Source organism: Anas acuta, chromosome 1, assembly GCF_963932015.1.
Source record: "Anas acuta chromosome 1, bAnaAcu1.1, whole genome shotgun sequence".
In the NCBI taxonomy this organism is placed as follows: domain Eukaryota; kingdom Metazoa; phylum Chordata; class Aves; order Anseriformes; family Anatidae; genus Anas; species Anas acuta.
This window is the reverse complement of record NC_088979.1, coordinates 105012299-105038638: the sequence shown is the minus strand read 5'-3', so window position 1 is coordinate 105038638 and position 26340 is coordinate 105012299. Positions and strand designations below refer to the sequence as shown.

Below are 26340 nucleotides of genomic sequence, written 5' to 3'. Positions count from 1 at the left end.
CTTTAATTCTATGGATTTGGGTCTTGATTTTAATGTTCTATTAAGGTAGTTCTTTTGCCTTGCCTTGACATTAAGAAGAGATTAAGTAAATGACTGACAATAAAAAGAAAAAGAAAGAAAAAGAAAGAAAGAAAGAAAGAAAGAAAGAAAGAAAGAAAGAAAGAAAGAAAGAAAGAAAGAAAGAAAGAAAGAAAGAAAGAAAGAAAGAAAGAGAGAGAGAGAAAGTAAGATGTGTTTTGCACTCTCCATGCATCTCCATCCTCAAAGTCTTTTATTTGTTTTTTGAGTTTGATAGTTCTTCATCACAAGCAAAGAAATAACCTTACTGAGCCGACCTGGCAGCTCTGCCACTTCCCCAGGCTTGCAGGGGTGGAGTGGTGTGTGGATCTGGTCCCCGCATACACTGATGAGTTGTGGGAGGGCACCATTCACTTTGCAGAATTGTGCTGTTTTCACAGCAAACACTGCTGTGTCTGAGTTGATCTCCCAGGAGTTATTAGAGTCATGGGGGCTGCAAAATAAAACCTGACTGATTTTTAGCTTTGCTGTGTTCTGTAACTGTTGTCCCATCATGCCTTAAGTCTCTGCAACTGCCTCACAGAGACTCTCTAATAGTCACCAGATTTTGTTTCTTTTAAAATGGGACACTTTCAGAAATGCATCAAAGGCAATGTAAGAACTGTATGTGGCAGCAGTTTAAGTACTCTTCCACTGCAGAAATAGAGACCTGCTTTCTTTTGCAAACCTGGTAAAGGTGCCTTAAAATCAAGGACCCTAAAGGGGGCAACTTATTATCCTCTGTGGTAAGACAGGAGAGAGCAATATATGGCTTCACTTATCTGTTGACACAGTCCTAGCCTGACTTAAATGAGGGCACAACTCAGGAGCCTGTGCTCCAGAGGCCAGGCTCTCCCTTGTTAATCTGTCATCTCTACACTAATGCAGCATGTGACCTTCTGGGGGAAAAAAAAAAAAAAAAGGCAAAAGGTTTCCCAGACCATCAGTTTCCAAAAAACGTCAGTTTGGGGTTCTTCAGAAGAGGTGACAGAGAGTTCCCTGTGTGAGGAAGTGGCTTTGGCTTTGAGGAGAGTTGAGGGACTTCTGTGCACATAGGGGCTGACCTCACTGTCTCATGGACTTCCAGTGTGAGAATATGTGGCTTTCATCATGTCTCAGTGAATGAAGTATTCCTGTAGAGAAGAGAGAAAAGTTGTTTTAAACACTTCCTGGAAAGCTAGGCCAAGATGCTGCAGAGAGCTTTGATTCCCTTTAGAAGAAGGTAAAAGTGAAGTCTCTAATGAAGGAAGAGAGGGTTTTAGAAAAAGTTCTGCTCGTAGTGGATAAAAAAACATGAGAGATATCTGATCCAAGGGCAGAACTGTGCAATAAATTGATAGTGACTTTTATCTATCACACAGTAAAACAAAAATCAAAAGGCTAGGGCATAATGAGGGCTGAGGAGAAAAGAAATAGAATGTCTACAGATTTTAGAGAATGACTTATATTAAAGCTAGGCGGAACCAGTGTAACACAGACCACAAATTCATTTCCTAATTTTATTTTTTAAGTCCTTAACTTCTGACTGAGCTGCAATGCATGAATGAGATAAGCATCCAGTCTTGGTGTAATATCTTCAGGTGGTCCACTGCATCTCTGAAAGTGTTGTCCACATGGCTGATCCCAGAATTAATTACATTGCTTTTAGAAAGCTTTCAAATTGCTAAGGAACTCACCTGATCAGAAGTTACACCACAGAAACTGAAACTAGTTAAATGAGCTATTAAACACTGAATCGCATAGGAACAAGCCACCTTTTATTGGGCTTCACACCTCTGAATGCTTAATTAGTTCAGTTTTACTTGATGTTATTCCAGGGAAGGAAGTGGATTGGCATTGCTCCCATGGCAGTTATTGACCACTATTTTGCTTAACAGCAACATTATGCATGAGGCACTCTGTTATACAATGTGATACAAAAGTTTTGTTGGTGATATGTTTTCTCTGTCAGACTGCATTTTTGGTGTGACTGATGAGGAAAATAGTCACTTACGAGGTGCTGCTTTGGGCATCCCTTGACATATATCAGGATATGGGGTAGCTTTTCTGTAGGCAACTGCTCCTTCTCCTGTGACAGAATAAATGGATGCAACCTATGCAGAAGTAGGATACAGGTTCTGTATCCTGAAAAGCAGCCTTCTATTATTCTTGTAAGAGTAAGCTATCTGGCCAACACTTCTGAAACTGTCAATTAACTCTGTGCAGGATTGAGTACTAGACACAACAACAACAACAAGTGGTTTGAGAGATCAGCAGACATCTGCTGAAACACCAACTGGATATATCATTTTTCTTTTTCATAGTGCAAGGTTCAATGAGCATTGGATCTGGGACCAAATAAAAGAAAACAACCCCAAATAACCCTAGCTGCAAGTTAGGGAGTTCTTCTTTGAGGCAGCTCAAGCTTTTTGCTTGGATTTGTTTTGGCTCATCTTGGAATTCCACACTTTGTCTATTTTTTTTTTCCTCTTTGAAAATCTCTACTTTCTGTCCTTCCAGCAGTGTACTGCAAACTGCAAAATCACAAAGTCTTCTGCTTTTGATGCTCAGAACTGCAGCTGGTATTTGAAAAGACAGTTTTTCATGCATTCACAGTAAACTGTGCCTTCTACATTACTGCTAATGTAATCCTAAAAGAGCACCTTGTATTAACTGAGCTTTTTTCCTGTGCCATGTTTTGATGCAATAAAATTTGGTACAGTCAGCTGTCTTATATAAGCAACAGTGTGAGTCATCTTCAGAAATTGAATATTCACATGCTTCCCTGGCATGAGTTAAGAGAGGATATAAGTTATAATGTGCTAAAAAAGGAAATCTGAAATTCCCAGCAATTTCTTTTAACACTCTATGTTACTGTAGAAGTTATTTTTGCTATGAGTTCAAGACCTGATCCTTCATCATTCTTCAGCCTGTAAATGTGACTCCTGTAAAATGGAACGATGGCAAAGAAACCAAGCCTCTTCATCGGGCGATTCCTCTGGTACAAGGACTGGGTGACCCTCACTGACCAGACCCAGTGCTGGGTCTGTATGCAGAGAGCACCAACACCTTCTGGTCATCTGCATTCAGGGACAGCCACGTGGAGACTGCTGGGGTCAGAGCAAAACCAACGACTACTTGTAATGTGTAAATTACTTGAAGTTTGACAGATAGCCTGGATCTTTATGCCCTGTGCTGTAAATGCTTCACTGTACTGAATGTAGTTAGCACAAATTGAAGTAAGAGCATATCTCATCTCCTCTCTTGATTTCTCCAGCTGGTCAGAATGAAGAAACAGAGCATTCCTTTTCCACTTCCATGTGCCACATTTGTCTCCTCCTTTTTAAAGGACTTGTGGATAAGTTTCTTAATAGTAATGGAAGACATTCTGTTATGATACCTTTGCTGTCTGCCAGTTCTAGGTGAAAAATATGCACGTGGAAAGTTATCATCACTGACATAAGAACATCTAGAGATGAATGGCTTCAGCTGGTCACACTTTAACTGGTCACTGTGGAATATCTTAATAGCACTGAACATTTTAATTGAAATTTTATAAAAAGCAGTGGCCACGAACACTGTGAATGAACAGAGAGATGTTATTATGACTAAAATAGCTTACTTTGTCTCTCCTTTCACTCTAAATTGAAATTGTATCTAGAAATGTATTCCTGTACATTCCTTAAAGACCTTAATTTTGCAGCTCAGTTACAGGCATAGCATCTACCCGACAGCTAATAATGTGTGATGCAGAAGATCAGCTTGTAGAGTACTAATTCATTGCCATTCTATTAAGAAACTGTTTTCCCATTGTAATTATTCCTAAGGATGATGCTTCTGACGCTAAACTACCTATTTTGCGGTTTCTTTTACTGAATATAAATGTAGACATATCTATCTGAACCCCTCTGTCACCATGAGAGAACAGCACTTCTTGTGTTTCTGTCTCGCAGGACCATGCTGTGAGACAGGCCACCTGGAATGATTTCATAACCGTGGTGGTCAGTGGACAACAACTGTGGCGTCGCTGACTGGTAGATTGCCAGAGGAGTTTGTGATCTCTCTGCCTAGCACGGGCAGGCACTGCGTTCAGTAGCTTTCCCCAGCCAACAGGTGAATTTGGCCAGCACCAGGACTCGCCTGCACATGTCATGGCTACCCAGGGGCTGCTGGGCTGCATAGTGCAGGTGGGCTGCACAGCATGGAGCACGCACAGACGAGGACAGCATCAGTCCTCAGCTCTCTCCTTGCTGCATGTATCATGTATCTCTGTCAGCGAACCTCCTCCTTCTTTCTGGCAGAAACTGGGATTAGAGGGAGCATGGTTTGGGTTGTCTTCCCTAGAAATAGAAGACATTCATGCTAAATAAGAGACAGAGTTACTGAATGTCAAAAAAAAAAAAAAAAGTTTCTTTTTTAAGCCTTTCTCCTCCTTTTTCCTCCCCCTCCACTGCCACACTTGTCTGTGAACAGAAGAGGCAGCTCTGCAAACTGTCCTTTTGCTCCCGTTGACAAATGCAGTGAGTTTGGGGCGTCAACATTAGACGTTCCATGTCACCAGCTCAGTGAAACTGCAGTGAAGTATGCAAGTAAAGGAGGAAAAAAAAAAAAAAAAAAAAACAAAAAAACAACCCTCTGAAAACAACCCTCCGGTGTTTCAGCCTGGCAGTGTCCTGTGTTACAGTACTGTGGGGGATGTTGATAAACACTGGGAAGAGCTGAGAGGTGGCAGAGGCAGGTTAGGGACTGGCAGCTTCTGATAGACTGCAGAAAGCTGTCCCTTCATCTCTTCCTGCGTCTGAATGCCAGATTCTCCTGCTTAGAGGAAGCCTTTACAACTGTTCTGTTTTTACATGCCCTGGATAAAAGGAAGAAGAGAAGCAATGGAAATACAATTTTTAGTAAGCATTTTTAGTAGAAATAATATTTTACATCTCCCCCTGCCTCTGCTGAGTAAGTGCTGTTAGTTCCCATCATTCATTCCTAAGGAAAGTCTTCTAATTCGTCTTTATCAGTGCTGCCAGGTAGAGGTTATTCATTTTTGTTTACCTGGCATGGCCGTGCTGTCACTGCTGCTGCTGCTTTGGCTAGTAGAAGTAACTGCTGCTGTGGACATCTCGCCCAGAATAAGAGCGGGGTCGAGGTGGAGAGGTGAAAAGAACCGTGAGTAACCTGGGCTTTTCCTTCTCTTCTTCTCTGCTCGGTGTTCAAGGAAATGTGTTAGGCCTCATTTGGCAGTGTAAGTCTTCCTCTCCAGGAGACTGTTCTTTAATAATAACCTTCAGGGCATATAATTAAAGATAGTTAAATATGCATGCAGAAAACATGGGCCACACCTTCTGTACGCTCCCCACATCTGCAGTACAGTCCTGTGCTTCCCTGCAAGCTTCCCGAACAGCCTTTGCTGATTAACTCCTGTATTTCCAGAGAGTTGCAAGACTTCCAGGCTACAATCAGCTGTGATTTTTCTATTTATAATCTTACCATTTTGCACGCTATTTCAAATATTGGTTTTGATAAAGGTAGGAAATTTTACAGCTGTACTGGTTATGTGAAGGATGCTTGTAACCACAATGATTATGCTAGGTAACTTTATTGGTATAAATGGGAAAACTGCAGTTTAAAATCTACAGATTTAGAAGAGGGGGTTTAACCCAGCATTGCAGCTTGTGCAAAGTTTATCAATGTTGCTCTTGAAAAGAAAAAAATAACATTACTGTTGGAAAAGGAAAGTAGATGAGTCATGATAATATTTGGGAGTGAGATCTGCAGGACGTGGTACAGCTTACACAGTTTACAGTTTGTTTCACTGAAACATCCAGATGATTATTTGCATTTAAAGGACAACTCAATTCTTGCTGACATTATTCTTTATTCTTGTCCAACTATATAAACAAGCATTCCTGTTATTGGCAAAATACTGTAATCATTATTCATGTGAATTTTTTCCTTTTATTTTATTTTATTTATTTTATTTTATTTTATTATATTATATATATATATATATATATCAGAAATACCTAGATTACAAAAAAGGGAAGAAATATTGAAAATGGAATGAAGGCTTTCAGTTTAATTCAGCTGAATGTGATGAGACTGACTGCAAAATGTATGTGATGAAAATCTCTGAAATAACCAGAGCTTGGAGGGGTGGCTGTTGGTATCCTTGGGCTGGATATTATCTTGACAGTCCTGTTACCTGAAAGCTGCTGATCTGTAGTTTGAGTGATAATTGTTTCCTAAAGCATGTATGGACATACATATCAGTAAATTTACCGCTTCCACTTGGGCACCCAAATCATCAGCCTTATGGAAAGAGGTGCTGGATGCACTGGAACTGAGAACTGAACTCCATTTATTCATTTCATTTACATCCAAAAATTTATACTACCCAGACTAGCAGGTTCTTAATATGTACATTAAGTGCTACATATAAATAACATCCAGTGGGTTATAAATATTCAAGCACATTAAGTAATTATGCTTAGAAGAGCCCTTTAATTTCATGGATATGGAAACTGAGGCACAAATCTCAGAAATATGTTGATTGAAACTTTTCCAAAGCATGTTTCTTACTCATTGAAAAGGTCCTCTAAATTCATCTGCATTTATTTTCAAGTATTACCTTTTATGAAAAAAGCCATTTTGTAGAGTAAAAATTCTATATTTTCAGTTTTGACTTAATGTTTTTCATCTGTTTGAAAGTTTGTGATGCTTGGTGTTTAGACTGAATTTAGACAAAAGAATGGAAATAGATGGGGATATAAATATTAATGTCTCACAAAAGCATTACTGAATAAAAGTTAATCAGTTTGGAATGGCATTTAGCCATGATGAGTAAATTATATGAAGGTTCAAGAGCTTAAGAGCACCACATCTTTTGGCATTTGTTTTGCAACTATAGTAGGTCATTTAATGTCATCGGTGGTTAACAATTAGACCTTATGGATTCAAATTGTTTTCTTTCTACTCTTGAGGACAGGGAGTCTAAGTCCAATACATTAGCAAATTACTGGTATGTGGTTAAAGGAAAAATAAGGATGTAAATTAGTTTTTATATCATACTGATGATAATACAACACAATTGCTTAGGGACCTCAGTTGTCGTATGTGCTAAGAGTTACAGATCTGAATTACGTCTCCTTGAAATTAAGAGATGCTTGAATCAGACCCAAATATTCCTTTTATTTTAATATTAGCAATATCCTAACGGAGAACAACTTTTGGGCAAGAGAAACTTTACAAGACGGTTATGTGAATTGTATACCATTTGGCTTTTGCTGTCTGTGATGCCAGCATTTCTCTAGTAGCAGAATGCAGATATCATGCGGAGCTGGATGCTATGAGAAGTAGATAACTTCCTCTTTCTGGGAAAGGAGAAAACCAAAATGTTACATAATCATAGCTGATTGATTCTTTGTCAGTGGCTATTAATATTGTATGTGTGCCTTTCAAAATTGATGTGGTTCTTAATGATGCTCTCCTACTGGTTTATTTTTGCACATCATGATAAAAATACTAATAAACACATTAATAAAAATAATAATATAAAAAGTTGTGTGATTAAATAGTGTAGTTCGTTTAATTGGTTTACACTTAAATTGCATTGCCCAAGCCAAAAAACATGACTTTAAATACAAAGGAACATGTCTGGTTTCTGACGCTCTTAAACAGGAATTTTCACTAGAGCATTCACGTGTAGCATTTTTTTCAATGCTTTAAAAGTCTTCTGTTTACAACATAGAGAGATATCAAAACACTTTTATTTCAAGTAGTCTTTTAAAAGGTAGATTACTTTGTAGGGTTTTGTTTGTTTGTTTTGATTCTCTGCAATGCTTCTCCAAACAAGAGATCAATATATATTAAGAGGAATAGTGAGTTGTCTGGAAAAGTCATAGTGATTCAAGTTCTGGCCATGCTTCTCAGGGACAGGACCAAAGTGGTCCAGCAAGGACCACAATACAACTCACATTAAGCTTTACCTGACCTTACACCTCCTTGGAAGAAGCTTTGTTCTTCACTTAACTATTATAATGTTCTTGGAGCTGGGAATTTTGTGACCATATTTCTGATCACAAATGAGTAAGTGAGTCTGAAATGAGTCTGACAAATACACCAACTGGAACAACAACAACAAAAAGTAGTATGGAAGCATGCTAATGGATTAAATCCCACACGTTCCTGTACTTTATCTTATAAAAGCACATGGGGCAGGGGCACAGATCTCAGAGATAATAATAAATATTTAAAACATGTTTAAATATATAAAAATAATATTACTAGAAACTTATGCTATGGTTGTTGTCTTCTGTCACATTATTACTTTTTCAATTCATTTTGTTTGTAAGAAAGTCAATGATTTTTATTTGAATGCCTATATTTTAAATTGTACATGATCATGGGAAATTGCTATTTTGGTACTGAAGTGGCAATGTATTAAGACATGACAGTCTCTCAGAAGAACTGAATTACAGAGTAATACCATTGTTCTATTATTATTAATTCTTATACTGCATCTAATGCCTCCATTGAAAACTGTACAGGCATTTTTTCAGACATTTATAATGTTTTAAATCTGTTGCTGTACTCTATGAAATTTTCTTTGTTAGGAAATTGTAATCAAATTCTTTGCTTGCCCTGAAAAAAAAAAAAAAAAGTATATTTTCTCATTTTAGGGAGAATAAAATTGTAGTTTTCTGTGCAGGTTTTGGACATCACATTTAAAGATCAGAAATTAAAATTGTCACAGTGAATTGCTGGAGAAAAAATGTGTTTTTCATATTTTTGTTAGAAATTTTTTGTTGGAAAAACTTTGTGAAGCTTTAAGATTTTACAATGAATTAAAACTATTCTTTCATTGCTAAATTCATGTTCAATTCATTTTGCATTTTAGGAAAATTTGTTTCTGATGTTCAGAAGAATTCTCATTTTTAAAAAAGTGAATGTGTAGACATATATAAACACACACATATGTATATCAACAATATATATGTAATGGAAAAAGTATCCATAAATGATGGTGGTATTTTTCGATTGTCATCTTGCCCCAGAAAACAAAACAAAAAACAAGTTTTTTTTTTTGTTGTTGTTTTTGTTTTTTCCTTCTGGACAGTAAATTTATTTAAATTTTCAGATTTATTGCAAAGTAAACAATAGTTATAATTTCCAATCCACTGAGAGATCTTGTGGGACAGAAAGCTTTAGAACTCCTGTGATGTGTGTGGTAAAAAGTGACAGAAATCACTTTCTCCAATTACCTTCAGTGTTCACGTAAACTGAGATTGAATAAGGAATTTACTTGCAATGATGCTGGTAATCATAGTTTATTTCTTGATCTATACGTTATTTTGCTTTCTTCAGGCTCAGGGTGGATCTCATCAAGGTGCATAAACAGCTGAGGGGAGGGTGCCAAGAGGACAGAGCTGGGCTCTTCACAGAGGTGCCCAGCAGCACTAGGCACAACCTAGCACGCAAGGGGCTCCCCTGAGCACCAGGCAGCCCTTTTGTGCTGTGCAGGTGACTGAGCACTGGCACAGGCTGCCCAGGGAGCTGTGGGGTCTCCTCCTTGGAGATCTTCAAAAGCCACAAAGGACTTTGGGCCTGGGCAGGCCTGCTCTGGGTGTGCAGCACCCCCAGGCATGCCTCTTCCAGTCTGTAGACTGGGCAGACTGTATGGGTTATTCTCAGACCCGCAGGTTGTAGCATCACACTCTCCATCTTATAGGGAACCATCAACCCCCTAAGATTGATGCCCAAAGGCATCTGTTAGCATAGGACTACCCCAGCAGTCAGCTGCTGGGAGCAGGCCACCCACAGGAGGTTTGGTGTAAAAAAGTGCTGATTGAGTACACCTGCTTTAGATTACTAAAAACAACTGGTCTTTTAAAGAACCCGTCACGTTCCTTATCTTACAGGGAAAAAAAAAATAAAAAAAAAAAAGGAAAAAGCACATTCTTGAATTCTTACAGAGTAGTCTTTGATGTTAAAAGCTTGATCTTTAGATACGTTATTTACCCTTTCATGTATCAAGTAATTTTAATGGGCAGGTTTGTTTATTAACATTATCATGCACTATACATCTGTGCTTCACTGGAAGCTTTAAAATGAATCCCAAATCATTTAGTGATCTAGGTGTCAAAATGTAAAAAGAAAGGTTTGTTATAGCCTTTCCTAACCTTGAGGCCAGATTCAAAGTACTATTTTTTCTGCTTTCAGGCACTTGTATTTCTTACAAGAAATCATGTTTCACACAAAAAAATGTCTTAGAGGCCATCATATTATCATAAACCCTTTAAAGTCTAGTAACTAAGTATCTAAAAAGAACAATGAATAGAAAACATGGTTGCCTTTAAATGCCAGAGACTTTTTCTCCTTGAGTAGATGTGTCTGGTAAGACATTTAGAAGAACAATGGAAAGAAAGATTAAGAAAAGGAGAGAAAAAAAGGGGAGAAAAAGAAGAAGGAATTGGGAGAAAGAAAAAAAAAAAAAGAAAGAGAGAAAGAAAGAAAGAAAGAAAGAAAGAGAATAAGGAAATGAGGAAATGAGAGAAAGTAGAAGGACAAAAATCCAACTGTTGCTGTTATTAACTAATTTGTAATTTCTCATGTAAACTACTTACTCTATCAAATTAACTTTAGTGTTCTACTTTCATCACACTATCTCCACTATCTGTAGGATCTAGGAAATAACCTCTTATGGCAGAAATAAATTTACTTGGTACTTTAATTTGTCCAATTTATGAGGATGAAATGAGCTGCTGTATTTTAAAATTGCTTCAGTAAGATTTTACAGTAAAAATTCAAGTGAGTTGACATTGATTCATAAAAGTATAAGATTTTCTGAGTAATTAAAATTTGGAACATTTGCTGCTCCAGAACATTTGAGTTTTAATAAATTTGAATGAAATTGAACTGAATTTTGATGTATAAGGTACCATATGATACAGTAAATGTAAGCTGCTGTAGGATTACATTTCTGTAAGACACTCTGCTATTCAATAGAGCCCTTAAATGATTTCTTAGTCCTTATATAAAATGAAGAAAAGCACAGCTTTTGTGCACCTAGTTGTTCTATCTTAAGTAAGATTATTTGATAATAGATTTTTAGAAACTTTTTCTCTTAATTCTGCAGAAGAAAAAAAATGTTCTTTTTGTAACGTAGTTATATTAAGAGATAAAAGCACATTTCTTTTTGAAGGTCTTCCTGTACCATCTGCTAAAGCAGGGATGTATATATTTTTAAATATATTCGATGGTCATTTCTTTTTGATCACTCTGTAATTAAGTCTTAAAGCACTAGATGTATTTCCTAATACCTGCAAGAGCATTTTTATTTTTTTGTTGTCTGAGGACAATGGAAGAGTTAACACCATTCTGTACATGAACTCCACTGAAATCCTCTGTGACTGCTTTCTCTTCTTTTTCTTATCTTCGGTAGTCAGTCTCCCTAATTATTCATCTCCCTCTGCCTATTTGCTTGGTGATATATGGACTCGTTATGCAGGAGTACCCAAAGAGGAACATTAAGACCACCCAGTACCTAGATAAGTCCTTTATGGTGCTCCAAGTCTGCTTTCCTGCCAAAAGCAGTGTTATTACCTCCAAGGTTTAAAATCACAAGGTTTAGAAAAGTACAGAAACCTCTCATTCATCTTAGTGATCTTTCAGCCTTGCACATTCAGCTCTTCCATTTCATGCTGTTTATCAACAGAAGGAAGATTCAAAAAGTCATTGCTTATCTCCAGGGCCTGGAGCTTTACCTGGGACACTGTCCCGTGTCTCACTGCTAATCATACTGAATGACATGGCCAGCTCCATGAGACACAGGTGCATTACTGCCTAATAGGAGAAAACTATCTCTGAATCAAAATGCCTTATGGATTTTCTTTTTTTTTTTTTTTTTCTTCTTCTCTTCCCTTAAGAGAGTCTTTTATTTTCTTTTAATGTTCTTTCTCCTTTTCGTGTGAATCTGAAATCACACTGTCAACTTGTCAACTTCCTTTCCCTCAGCCACCAAGGGAAAGGACACAAGGAGTCTCAATTCTTATACAACAAGCATAGATCGTCACAGATTTACGTTTAAAAATACATAGGCATTGTTTTTTCTTCAGAAGGGTATTGCCTACGCTTATGATGAATACATTTGTCAAAATCAGATTACTTTCTAGACAATGAAAGAATGCAAGAATGATTTATTTGCCATGACTGTTTTTACTTGGTACTGTTATACAAGATTTTTTTGCTGTGATACAAAATGACTAAGGCAAAATATCATGAAACATGATTTGTGCCCCACAGAGTGCTTGGAATATCAGTGTAATTTTACTCAAGGTTGAATGCGATGTAGGAAAATGTAGGAAAAATGTACAAAAATGTAGGAAATTCCCAAAGAGCAGAAATAGTGAAGTTTACAGATGTGTGTATCATGTGGAACGTTTTTAATATCTTTGAAGATATGTGCCTATTTTTAATTTCATCCTCGCCCCTTCTGTCTCTGTAGCACAAAACTCTGTCCTTGACACCAAGTTTTCTTGCAGAAAGGATGCTTATATTGTCTCTCTCTCTGGCTGAACTTCCTGTTTTCATGCTATGTGTAAGGTCTAAGTGTCTTTGAGAATCTCCATGCTGCAGGGCTAGATAGGAATTCTGGCAAGGTAGAACAAAGACATTTTTTCAACTATGAACTATATCTTGTAGTGGAGTAAGCCATTCATAACATGTTAAAAGACTGTATTATAGGAATTACTGTGAGAACTGTGTAAATTGTACAAAACCAATAAATAAATAAATAAAATTTGCCTATCCTGTATAATAATTGTGTGTGGAAAAACATATGCCTCTGATGGCTCAAGCTGAAAGATGTAGTCACTACAGAAAAACATGCTTATTTACTGTTCTTTTACATATGTTCAGAATAAATCAATTTTCTACTCTCAATTACGCTGCCTTTCAGCAAGGTTTTTGTATGATTCAGCCTACCCAGTGGGTTGAAATGGTCAGGCTGGAAAATTACCTCTGTGGAATGTTCCCACTGATATATTACAGTCCTGAAAATGGGTTTTCTTTAGTTCCCTACATTTTTATTTGCATTTTCTCTTCCATGGGCTTTTCTGAGAGGAGATACCATCAGGAGGTCTCATTCTCTTTGGTCTCTTTGTCCTTGCTCTCCCAAGACAGTTCTTGGCTATTGAGCAGTGCATCGAGAAAGCCTGTCATGTTTTGGGGCCACACTGAATATCTCTTGGGAGGGCAGGATGAGGAGACATAGGCACTCCAGGCAAAATGTGTTGGTGAAGGACAAATATCTCCCAGTTACTGACTCTGCTCATTAGATGTGCCAAACTAGGGTTAGAGAATTTACAGAAATCCTTACTTTTGGAGCCCATTTTTCTTAGAGAGATTTAGAGGTTTCTGTGACAGAAACACAATGAGCTACAGAAAAAGTAAGGTATTTAATGAGAAACAGATGAGGCCTGTGTATTGTTAATGGAGAAAGACTACTGTTTTGTGTAAAGAGAAGCCGACATGTAACATTAGGAATAAAAACAGAGGAGCTTACAGGACATTGTAACAAGAAAATTGTTTTATTCTTGATGTTTAAGATACTGCTTCAAATAATGTCTTTAAAACTTACTGTGTCCAATGTATAGTCTGTGTGTATGTCTTCATTAAAAAAAAAAAAGAAAGAAAAAGGAATAGATACCTGTTCCATTCTGTTGTTCTTGTTTTAGTGCTTTCAATATCATTTTACAGATGCTCACTTTCTTTCTTAACACTGGTTGTCCCTTTAGAACAATATCCAAAGATAATATTTTTTTCACAATCAATTTCTACTTGCTTCAACATCTGTTGATGTGATTTATTAATGTTCAGGTACAAATAAAGATACTTTGTGTGTATGTGTGTGTTCATGTTCAACAACATAAAAAGAATCCGACTTCAGCTTTCCTTAAAAACAAAGTCTCACTGGCTTAGCTTTTCTGTCTTTCTTTTTTTCTTAAAGACCATTGGGAATATTATAGTTTTACATGTCAGCTACAAATGGTTTTATGTCCAATATTTGATTTAAAAATCACATGGCCTTGAATAGTAGTGTTTTTTTTTTTTTTGTGTGTGTGTGTGTGTGTGTTTTTTGTTTGTTTTTGTTTTAAGCAAAGCCTGCTTAGTTTTGTATAACACCATGACATTAATGTCTTCTTTTTACTGACTGTAAACATTTTAGTTTGCATTTTATATGCAGCACCTTTAAGCTTTAATTGGACATCTGATAGTTTGTGTACATAAGCACCTACCAGCTAATGTGGAAATTGCAGACTAAGAAGTAATGATACTATTGTGCTGGTGGATGCAGACTTCAGCCTGTTTTGTCAGATTGTCTCTCAGGAGTGTCTGCTGTATTTCAGAAAACCTTTTGGTATGAACTGTTAGAGAAATATGAAAATGATGAGGCAGGTGCCAAAGCAAGCCTCCGACAGGCATTGTATCCCACCCAGATTATAAGGTTCACACCTTATTTTTTATCTTAAATATTAGTATCTCAAACTATGACTGTATTAAGGTTATATCTCTCACTTTTGATGGGTGTTGCTTCTATTATCATATTTTATAAATACTAGCTATTCATGTTGTTGTTTCAGTCTATAAAGTATCTTACATTTTGGGGATTGATGTTGTAGCTAGAGAACAAACAGTATCGATTTGTTTCTGATATGCTTTGAGGAATTCTCTACTTTTCCTTCTGCATTTCTGTGAAAAAATGCATATGATCAGAGTGAAACAATTCTCCCTTTCTGATGCACTGTCACACCTTCATTTATTGCAGGAATCATCAGTGGTCACCTAACAGTGCTATATCAAAATGCAATCTGAAAAGTTAGTTCATCCCAGGTTAAAAATTTGGGGATGATATTTTAACAACAGTTTACTTCTAAAGTAGCCTTAGGCAAAGAAATATAATCTAACAACCTTGCAGCAACTGTAGCATCTGAAGAAGACATTAATTGGTCCTTTTTCTTCAGCTCACTACGAGGTCCTATTAGTTTGGTGTTTGCTGTCCTCATTTCATGGATGAGATCATGATAGACAAAAGATGATAGACAAAGTATGTATGAGAATTTGCAAAAGCCACACAGAAAATCAATAGTTTTACAGATTCTTGTCCATTAGTTCTAAACTTATGAGAGCATGTGCATGGGGAAAAAAAAAAAAAAAAAAAAAAGGAAAAGAAAAGAAAAAAAAAGAAAAGAAAGGAAAAAAAAAGACATGCTGTATCAGTATTTAATGAAAAGTCTATATATAAGTGTTCTCTTGTACATGTTTTTGGCACTATATGTATATGATATATTATAATAGTTACTGACAGTGTTACCATATGTTACAAGCAGCAAGTGAAATAGGGTAAATCCAGAAATATCTGGGCATATTTGGACATTTTGGGAACACTGCAGCAGAGGTAGAAAACAAATGTAATTCTGGATTAGTTTAAGCATGTCTATGTTGATAGAAGCATTTCTGCATTCATAGAACTGTTTTGGAGCAACTTCCACATAATCTAGTGCACACATATAACAGTACTCTCTCTTGCAGGACAAGACAAACAACAGAATAAAAATCGAAGTTATGATTTTGGAACTTAAGCAGTCCTGCAAAATCTACAGCAGCTTTTTCATGATAAAGCTGAAAAGAGGGAGGAGAATGTGTTTTCGCTGGCCTCTAGCAGAAACAAATGTTTTAACATTTTGTTTGGAGACCAAGAGACCAGATGTATAAGTTAATTAAGGTAGTAAGGGTGGTATTTCAATGAAGGCTGAGTTTAGCCTAGCTATCCCAATGCTTCTCAGTGTAGGTTCATTTGAAGGAGCCAGTAAGGGGAGTCTGGGGAAATTAACCTTGTTAGGCTAAAGCTTGCCTTTGGAGCACTCAAAGTGCAGCACAATTTTTGGACAACAAGTCTCAGCTGTGGACTTGAGGTCCCTGATAAAACAGAAAATGTCTTAGAAGCCAAGAATATGTCTAGGGATATATAACTCTACAGCAGCCAGGAAAGGGAGTCTCAGCAAGAGACAAAACATTCAGTAAAGCATGGTTTTCAGTGAAATAAATGCTTACAATCAGATCAATCTCATTGACGTGTGAAGGTTGACATGAAGATTTCAATTACACAATAGCGTACTAAGACCACCTTAGAAAATCTGAGTCCCCTTGCTTTTTTAAAAAAGCTTTGTTTTGCATTTAAGAGATATATTGCTTAAAAAGCAGGAATAAGGTGTTACTAGAGTGTGTCAGGCTTGAAACTACACAGAGCAGTCTTCATTACTTACATGAGAAGGAAGTATTAAAGCAAGTACAATCTGATGGTGAGTAGTCTGCCAAGTACAACCTGCTCCATGGCTGGAGAATTATGAAGAGGTATGTATTCTGCTGTGCCAGAGCTTGATAACAAAGTTAAAGGACTTGTGAAGCATGCACTGCAGCCTATGTGTCCCTCACATATACCAGAAGTGTTTAGTGAGCACTTGGATAACTGTTATTTTCTCTAGATAAAAGAAGTCATGAGCTGTCAAGTAGGTTCCTTTAATATGATGAAATGAGGCTTTGGAATAAGAAGCAGCAGGAAGAAACTTCTCACTAGTTAACTACAGAAGACCTAAATACAGATATTTCAAAACATGTCATGTTTTTTTAGGATTAAACCTCTTCAGTTTAACCAGAAATAAATACCAAAGTAAATAAATAAAGGAATAATATAGCTGCATGTGCTTTTGAGATGTGACATTAGCCTGTACTACTGTCCATGCTTTTCTCAGCAGTGTCCACAGTATACTTGATTTTTTATTTTTTTATTTTTAACTATGAGAGGAAGCTATCTGAATATCAGCTAACTTCTCCTACAAGCAAGAAACAGGCATAACTGTTCAGTTTTAACCATTATATCAGCACAATAGAAATGGTTTTGTTCAGGGTCAGCAAGGTCGATGTCACTGTTACCAATGAAGCTCAGATTCCAGGTTCTTCTGTGGCATGTTTTTTGTCACTCAGAGGATTAGTTGGCCTCAGTGGAAGGCTAAAGCAGACAGGCTAAAAATATCTCATTCAGCAGAGAATGCTACAGCTGCCTTAAACAATACATTGCTGCAATACCATTGGTTCTATTTACCAAAAACTCCTTCTTAACCTCCTCAGTTCAGCCAATCTCATCCGAGGTGTAACTTATTTGAGATTTAATTCTGCTGTCTCCTTGAAGTTGGACTGTTAGCAGTACTCACCTGAGAATTTTCATTTTCAATAAATAAAGAAAATGAAGCCCGAAGGCCGAAGTCTCCCCCAGGTATACAGGGAACATAAATGCCAGCAATACTCAGCTTAATAGTGTGTTGTTGATTATTTGTAGATTGTAGAGTTCTTGGATGATTTGGAATAAAATGTAACTGCCTTGAAGCTGGGTTATACCTATTTCAGAAGACTAGCATTTGGAAAAGAATTAGAAATTGTCAAATAATACACTCAAGCTACCAACTACACTGAATGTGTTTTCATGCTGAGACTTGTGGGGAATAGAGTTAAATCCAGTTGGAGGCTGGTCACTAGTGAAGTCCCCCAGAGCTTAGTATTAGGGCTGGTTCTCTTTACTATCTTTATTGATGATCTGGATGAGGGGATCAAGTGCACCCTCAGTAAGTTTGCAGACGACACCAAGTTAGGTGCATGTGTTGATCTGCTCGAGGGTAGGAAGACTCTGCAGGAGGATCTGGATAGGCAGGACCGATGGGCTGAGGCCAACCGTATGAAGCTCAACAAGGCCAAGTGCCGGGTCCTGCACCTGGGGCGCAACAACCCCAAGCAGAGCTACAGGCTGGGAGATGAGTGGTTGGAAAACTGCCAGGCAGAGAAGGACCTGGGAGTATTGGTTGACAGTCGACTGAATAGGAGACAGCAGTGTGCTCAGGTGGCCAAGAAGGCCAACAGCATCCTGGCTTGTATCAGAAGCAGTGTGGCCAGCAGGGCTAGGGAAGCAATTGTCCCCCTGTATTTGGCTCTGGTGAGGCCACACCTTGAGTACTGTGTTCAGTTTTGGGCCCCTCGCTACAAGAAGGACATGGAGGTGCTCGAGTGGGTCCAGAGAAGGGCAACAAAGCTGGTGAGGGGTCTGGAGAACAAGTCTTATGAGGAGAGGCTGAGTGAGCTGGGGTTGTTCAGCCTGGAAAAGAGGAGGCTCAAGGTTGACCTTATTGCACTCTACAGGTACCTTAAAGGAGGTTATAACAAGGTGGCAGTTGGTCTGTTCTCCCATATACCTGCTGACAGGACAAGGGCGAATGGGCTAAAGTTGCACCAGGGGTGTTTTAGGTTGGATGTTAGGAAGACCTTCTTTACTGAGAGAGTTGTGATGCATTGGAATGGGCTGCCCAGGGAAGTGGTGGAGTCACCATCCCTGGAAGTCTTTAAAAGACATTTAGATGTAGAGCTTAGTGATATGGTTTAGTGGAGGACTTGTTAGTGTTAGGCCAGAGGCTGGACTTGGTGATCTCGGAGGTCTCTTCCAACCTAGCCGATTCTGTGATTCTGTGACTCAAAATGCTACCAATGTAATCACTGATGAACGCTCTAAGGAAATGCTAGAATTCAGACAAAAAATCCAGTGTTTTGTTTGCATTTGCATTAGCGAACTGCCTTTGATTATACAATACTTTTTTTGCTTTGTTCGTATTCATAAAGATGTGTTCATGCTCTTTGCTTGCCATTGTGTTGTTACTACAGTATAACGCAGCATTTGCAGATTCAGGCTGGTGCTTACGTGAGGAACCTTAAGGAAGAGATGCTGGAGGAGTCCTTATGCATTCATAGAATAAATACTCATTAGATTGTTATTCTTTCTAAATGTTCTCTTTTTTCAATCTCTTGTGTCAGTCTCAATCTTTGTGTGGCTCATTTTATACCATTTTTTCTGATTATTAAACCCTTTTGCAGTTCTTTAGCCCCTTCATACCTTGTGCTCCAGCATCCCCAGTGGGTCTGTGGTAACCAAATTGTTTTTACCTGCTAAAAAATAAAAACAAATATCTAACCTGATGTTTCACTGTGCAGTCTGCTTACCTCTGAACACTCACACAGCATATTCTTAGGATATAATTTCCAAGTTCATGGCAAGAAACGTATTTTGTGTATTCAGTGCATAATTTCAATATAGTCACACAATAACAGAACTAGTGCCTTCCAGAGCCAGGTGAGCACAACTACTTGCTGAGAGATGTGGCTTTGTTTTTTTCTGTATTCCAGACCATACTTGCTCCAGTTACTCAAAGGAAACATACCTGTGTGCTTACTAACACAGAAAAATAGTTCTTTTACTCATAATTAATAGGGACATTTTTGTTTAATTAAAAACAATCACTTTAATGTGGGATGGCAGTATGGAAAACTATCAAGATCTCAGTGATGAAAGTTCCACAAAGATACTAGCTATGGGGAAAAAAGGCAGTAAAAGGAAACTGTTGTTTAGTTTTGCCTCTAGTCTTCTACTTTTGTTCTTTTTAATAGTATTCATGCACTTCTGACAACAAACAAGTTATTCCTTTAAGAGTTAGAAAGTACAAAGATGAGACTGAAAGGAGTATTACTGTGAAGTATTTAAAGGCTATTTGTTAAGAACTTTAAGATTCTTGGTATAATATACTGTGGAATTGCACATTTATTTATTTCAATAAGATACTTTCATTACTGTGAGAAAGTTTTTTTCCTTTGTCCTCTTACTGGTTTGATGTTATAGTAAAATGCTAAAGTAAAAGAATGTTCTTAATTCTGAAGTTTTAGTTGAGAAAGCATTTTGACTTGGACCTGAGCCATTCAAGCTACACAACTGTCAACTACAATTGTTATTCTGGTGATTTGGAATCAACTCTTCATGCTTCACAGGTGACAAGAAATTTTGCTTCATTTGCAAACTGTGCATGCATGGGATATGAGTTTGAATTTCAGGGGGTTGATCAAAATAATGTAGGAAAGCTCCATTCATGCATTAATTCTTTTAATGTAGTTATTCATGTGTAGTATAAAGTTACAGTGTAAATTTCATTTTATACGGAATATTTATTTAGACAGCTCAGTTTAAACATCTGGAACAAAAACAATTCCAGGATCCTGCTGCAAAAAACAGCTCAGTTTATTCTCATGTCATGGGAAATGCAACTATTACATTCAGTGAGATGAATGTTGGTAGGTACTGGCCATAGAACAGCTCTTGTACTTTTCAGATGAGTGTTTTATGCAACAGGATCCATATGAGCATCAAATCCCAAAGTGAGGTGATGGGGCAAGGAATGGTTTGGGAATTCTCACACTTTGGGGTAGTCAGCTGTCTGCAACAGCTCTGGGGTTTGAATGAGTGCACACCTGTTAATAAAAGGGAGTGAAAGACTGTTACTAAACTGGCTGAGTCACTACGAGTCACCACTATGAGTATTCTGAGTCCATCTATTGAGAGAAATCAGTAGAAGAATACCCTTAGACTGATGCAATAAACCCACTCTTGCAACACTCAAAATTTGCATCTGATTTCCATAACTATTTAACACATTGATCTTTAAATTGTTTTCATTGCCAAGAGTTCAACAGGCAAGATTGCAAAATAAAGTGCCATTTAAAATTAAAAGTGTAGCTATCTGTCAGAAACATAACCATTTTTGGGTTATTTCTGAGGCATATGAGATGAGAAATGGTAGAATAAATGCAGTACACTCCAAGCAGCAGTGTAAAAAGAGGCCCCTTCCTCAGCTGGCAGAAATAAATTTAGTGATGAGATTGATTCATACCAGCTGTGGATCAGGCCCACTGTCAGAGAAGAGTGGGATCAAAAACAGGAGCCCATTAGCAGGGTAGTTTTGCTGAAATCAAGTTTTTGGAGTTACATGGGAGCTGAAGGTATGCATTACAGAATTCTGTGAAGCATGGGGATATCTTATTTATGTTACAGAAATACTAACGTATTGCTTTTTGGATTGGTGGATTTCATTCTCAACTTTCTAGTCTGAGCTTAGTTTGGGCTTGTAAAGTATTTTGTTTTGTTTTTGTTTTTTGTTAAATCCTATAACCCTAGCAGTAAAGTTTAGATGCTGAATACCTCAGTCTAGTCAGGGAAGATTGTTGCTGAATTTCACTGAAAAACTGATGAAATAGCCTGAGAAGGTACAAGCCTTCATAGAACCTCTCAGTGATTCATGTATGTCCCCTTGCAGGGGCAGGGAGGAAGAAATAATGAGGTGAGAACTAGGTTATCCCAGCAGTTTTTTCCTGAGGAGTTAATAGGGTGGTGGTCTTTAGCTTTGAGTTAGTAACTGAAATTGGTTGGCATGGTAAGATGAAGTGAAGGTAACACTTTTTCTTTTTTTTTTTTCTTTTTTCCCTTTTTCCCTTCACTGGAGTTCTTCAAACATTTTCTCAAAGTTGCTTAAACTTATGAGGTCAGTGTTTACCTCTCAGACTATTTTGATGTGTTTGTTAATTTTTTTTTCTATTCTTCCCCCTGTTTTGCTGTTGTTTTCCCCTCTTGTTCCTGTTCTCTCATGTTGATTGCAGAATCTCAGATACGGTGAGTCTGGTGGTTTAACACAGTGTGTGGAGTGTGTTTGATCTTAGCAAGCAAATGCTCTTGTTAGTAAGCCCAGAATATCAACATGGTAAGCTCACCTACCTCCCAGTGTTTTCCCTAGTGAGCTTTAGGAAATAAGTTTCTAAGAGAGTTTGAATCTTGTTGGTCTCACTGAAGTGAGTAAGGCTGATGAAAAGCAGAAGAATCCTTTTGATTATAAGTGATTGAAGTGTACTTGAGGATTTTACTCTCTGAAAAATAAAGTTGCAGGCCTGTCACCTGAATAAGCTACATACAGTTCAGTGAAGAGCTATTGAAGTAGCATCTTGGTATCAACTGTAAGATAAGTAAATTGTAACTTCATTTATATTCATCAAAACTGTCTAATGTCACGTATTCCTGATTTTAGTAATATGCTGTAAAAATGTGATTAATAATTATGCTGAAAGTTCTTAAATGTCAGTGTGCAGTGTATTAGGTTGCCAGTACTTTGAAACTATGGCAATAGTAATACTTATTGCGCTGCTATAGCCTCCCTGTGAAAACGTTCTTAAAAGAACTTCAAGGAAGTAGTTTAACAAAACTTCTGTTTCTTTACGTTTGTACTTTTCCAGCTGAAAGAGGCGTGTTGGCAGACAACCAGTTTGTGTGTCAAGTTTCTATGTAAAGAAAACTAGCATCTTGTTTGTAATTGCCTCTCCTAACAGCAACTGGCTATGAGTTGTTGGTATTTAACGTGTTGTTTTGTTGTTTTTGTGGTGTTTGTTTAGCATCAACAGCTGCTGTTTTAAAGTGTTCTAGCTTATCTCTAAATGATCATTAGCCTTGTGAAGTATGAAGGGCACCTGCTCAGTCATCTGACTTTAATCCTTAGGAAACACACTTTTGCTCGAGATCATACCGAGTTCATTCGTTTTACGTTTAGCATCACCATTGGTCTATGATGTGTGCAGCACAGTTACTCCTCGTCTCCCTGATTTTTTGTGTGCTGTAGTGAGATTTTTTGCAGTGAATGTGCTTAGCCAAGCATTTGGGCTCTGAAGTTCAAAATTATGGTTCTGAAGACATGCTTCTTTCTAGCTTGTAAAGCAAATCATGCTATGCCTACAGGGTATGATGTCCTTTAATTCTGGCATATCTTTGATGGTGTGGGTGCCTTATTCTTGGCCATCTGTGTGCCTTTAATAGCTTCAATGAATCAATAATCTCTGTGAAGTATTACATGTGAGAAGTCTCTATAGGATTAGCTCACCTGTGGGGAACATAGTTTCCTTGCTTTAAAATACTCTCCTCCATCATGGTAAATAGAGGTCACTTTTGAATTCTACTTAACTTCAGATCCTGTTAGCAAGGTAACTAACTCTCTTGAAGCTCCAGCATCTCCATTTGGAAAGAGTGGGGCATCACCCTCTTTTGAGTACTGTCAATGGCATTAACTTTATTTTACATTTTAGAGGATATGTATAACAGTCTGTGGAAAGACTGCCATACATGTTATGTATTTAAAGCTCAGGCAACACTTCACTCTTGCAAACAACCTCTAGGAAGCCGTAATCAAACATCAAGGCCCAAATCTCTGCCATAAGATGAATATTACCAAGCTTGTTAGTTTTGTGAAATCTTAAACTAAAGAAGCTATATCCTTCTGAATCAGATAGATAGTATCACTGAGTTACTTCAAAGGGAAAACTGAGAGCTGTAAAGATATGGTTATTGTGGAAGTAGATAAGAATAAAAAGAGTTTAGGGGCATAGGTGAGACTTGGCTTGAGCAGGGAAAAGCAATGATAAAAATGGGTAGGTGATCATAGCTTCTAATGCACTGCCAGGGGAAATAGCACAGGTTGTCACAAGGTGCTACTTGTGCTATGGCTAGTGGAAAATAGTACCAGAAGACTTTGAAAATATTTAAAGCAAAGCAATGGGGTTCAACTGTCCTAACACTAGTTTTAATTGTCACTTTAGAATTTAACTGTGAGCCTTATTCCTATTTTTGATACAGAAGCAATTAAGAGAATATAGGCAGCACTTTTCAAGATAATGTGATCATCTGTCACTGCGGCCTTTTTTTTTTTTTCCATAAATCTCAATTTTGTTTCCTTTCTTTGCTGACTGCTAAGTGAATTATTTGGATATTGAAGAGCCCTTCTGATTAGCTGTAATGAAGAGCCAGATCCCTGGTTGTCTGTGTTCCCCTTGCAAGGTTGATGTGAGGAGAGGGGGAAATCAAGGGTTATGATAGGAACATAGGCACACTCTTCATCTAGTGCTGTTGCTTGATCTGACTAATATATACAAGGCATAAGTCTGGGGCACACAAGGGTGAGGCTGCTGCTTGCTGGGAACTCCTTTGAGTGGCCTGAACAAGGAGCTGAATGTAAGCTAGTGCATCCCGTGAGCATGAGCACTGTGTTCTGCAGCTAGAAGTCATTTTCAGTTAAATTTTAATAGCAGTGTATGCAGTAGTGTTCAAAGAATTAAGTTCTAACTGTGATAAAGACAAATTACTTGCTTCCTTACGACTGGATGCTAACAATAAGATTGTAATAGTGAACTCAGAGCAGCTTCTGCTAAGCTATAGGACTTCTTCCTCAACACATCTTTGTTTTCTGGTGTTCAGCATCTATTTCCTCTGTGGTTAAAGTTGACTTTAAGTGAAATGACAATGCTGGCAAACACTGGAGAACTGTGGAAGTTGGGCTCCTTGCTTTTTAGTGCTGTTGCAGAGAGTCAACCACTGGAACTTGAGATTACCGCACAACAAATTTTTCAGCTTTGCTTTTGTCTTTTCCAGACAGCTGAGTAATTGCCCAGTCTCTTAGGTATAGAGCCCAGTGAATGATTATCTTGTTGCTTTCCTGACAGATGCTAAACCTGCTACAAATTAAGTTGTCTACTTGTTTTACCAGGCGAATGGGGCTATGTTAGTCAATTCTTAAGCTAATGGAGAAATAGGAGGAACATGGAATGTTTGCTGGAACATGAACCAAAACATTGGTCATGGAAGCCTACAGGGGTTGGGTTGGGTTTGGTTTTCCTCTGAATTTTGTGTGGAATTCGATGCAGCTCAAGCAGTAAAGTCATCATAGATTTCCCTTCATCCCTGCTTACTAGATGGGGAGCCAAAGAAACTGCATGAAAGTTCCAGCACTGCCCTTCCCTGATACAAGGCAGGTGATAGCATGGCATTGTTGGTTAAACTTGGGGAGAGTCAGTCAATACACTGCTCTTTGTATGTGTGGCTACCTCTGGTAGGTGTGCTCTTGCATGCATGAGCCTGTCTCCTTGGCTCTGGTAAGATCATTGAACAGCAAGGGTAGCTCCTGATGTGGACAGAGTCTGGATGCATCTGCATTGGTCTTAACTTCTTTTTGTAATCAAGCTACAGAACTAAAAACATTTTCAAAATTCTGTAGAACTTTTCTACATGAATATTAGTGAATCGGGGACCTAACACTCACCATTTAATCATGACTATTATGTCCTGCTTGTCTACAGAACAGTTCCATTCTGCAGAAGGCATTGATTAAACTTCATTGCGATACTATTTCTGTATGTTTTCTGTTTCTTCAGCTATGTTTTTTTACCAAGTGTGTTATTATCCCTTCCACAACTGAACCTTCTGGAAAGGAGCAAAAGCTTCAGGGGGAAGAGGGGGGCAGCTTTTGTCATTTTAAATTTCTCACAGATTGCTCAGGGTAGCAAAACAATGAATGTTTCATTATTACCATAATAGATTAAAACATCTGCAATAAATAATGCTGATGGCTATTTGTGATGGCACAAAGTATTGTTTTTGTTCTCTTTTATAAAATTACAGCTCATTAACTGTCATAAAGCAAAGATACCATAAATAAAACAACTAGTAGTGTTTCATTTCCCAGAAATGTGAAAGCCTGCTGGTTGGGAACTTTGAAAAGTTTGTTTTCACAGCTGGAGCAGTCAAGTATCTGAGTATGTTAGGGTCTGTCACTTCTGTGGCAAGAGAAATTACGAGGATTCAAACAATTTGTCGGTCCTCATCACAAAGCTAATATTGCTCTTATCTTCCTTCTCATCATAAAGTGCTTTCTACTTAGATTACAAGACACCTGTACTGAGCAATAAAAATATTTTTAAGTAAATCAGTAATTATAGAATGTTTATTAATTGAAAAGAGTAATTAGGTAAGTTGGTCTGGCTTCCAAAATAATAGAAACCATGGAGTAGTTGCCCAGGTATGTCCCCATGTTGAACCAAATTTGTATTTAGACCTTTTTTGAAATGGCACTATAATCTTAATAGCAAGTTGTTTATAATAATCCAATTGGTCCTTCATCAAAGATCACCTCATCTCACCTGAGATCACTGCAGTTTTATGTGTGCTCAATTTTCAAGCCATGAGAACAGACTTGAAGTGGATCGCTTACCTCACAGATGTGCAATGATGTAACTTCAGATTTGTTTCCAATTTATTTTCCATAGACAGGCTTTTACATAAAAAGTTCATTCAAAAAGTAAAATAATTTGAACCATACCTCGTGTCTCAAGTTCTGAACAGTGGTTCAAGTTTCCAGTCCCAGATTTTCTCCCGCGAGTCTTGGTATTTGTGACAGTTATAATCGTGTGGTAGTTACGGGATCGCTAGGAATTTTTTCCCTGGCCAGGACACAAGTTGGATTCGTGCTGGAGCTGTGGGCTGCACACATGCTGTGTCTCGTGGTGGAACACTTGAGCCCGCAG

General features: G+C 37.8%; 1 protein-coding gene and 1 long non-coding RNA gene across 5 annotated transcripts in view; one reads left to right on the top strand and one right to left on the bottom strand.

Moving 5' to 3' along the window:
- Nucleotides 1-952: 952 nt before the first annotated feature.
- On the bottom strand, nucleotides 953-26340 carry LOC137860652 (uncharacterized). The gene is made up of 3 exons (XR_011099120.1): nucleotides 26136-26340; nucleotides 5086-5315; nucleotides 953-1190 (listed from the first exon to the last, which is right to left on the bottom strand). It is a non-coding gene; the product is annotated as an uncharacterized lncRNA (long non-coding RNA).
- ROBO1 (roundabout guidance receptor 1) overlaps nucleotides 4734-26340 on the top strand; it is a 541331-nt gene continuing 519724 nt past the window's right edge. For 2 of the 4 annotated variants that reach the window (XM_068691142.1, XM_068691134.1), the window contains exon 1: nucleotides 4735-5199. In XM_068691142.1, the coding sequence (XP_068547243.1) occupies nucleotides 5091-5199 (109 nt within the window). In that variant the 5' untranslated portion in view covers nucleotides 4735-5090. Of the gene's footprint in view, nucleotides 5200-20924; nucleotides 20953-26340 lie in introns of those variants that run through there. The other 2 variants (XM_068691128.1, XM_068691152.1) reach the window with 2 other exon arrangements.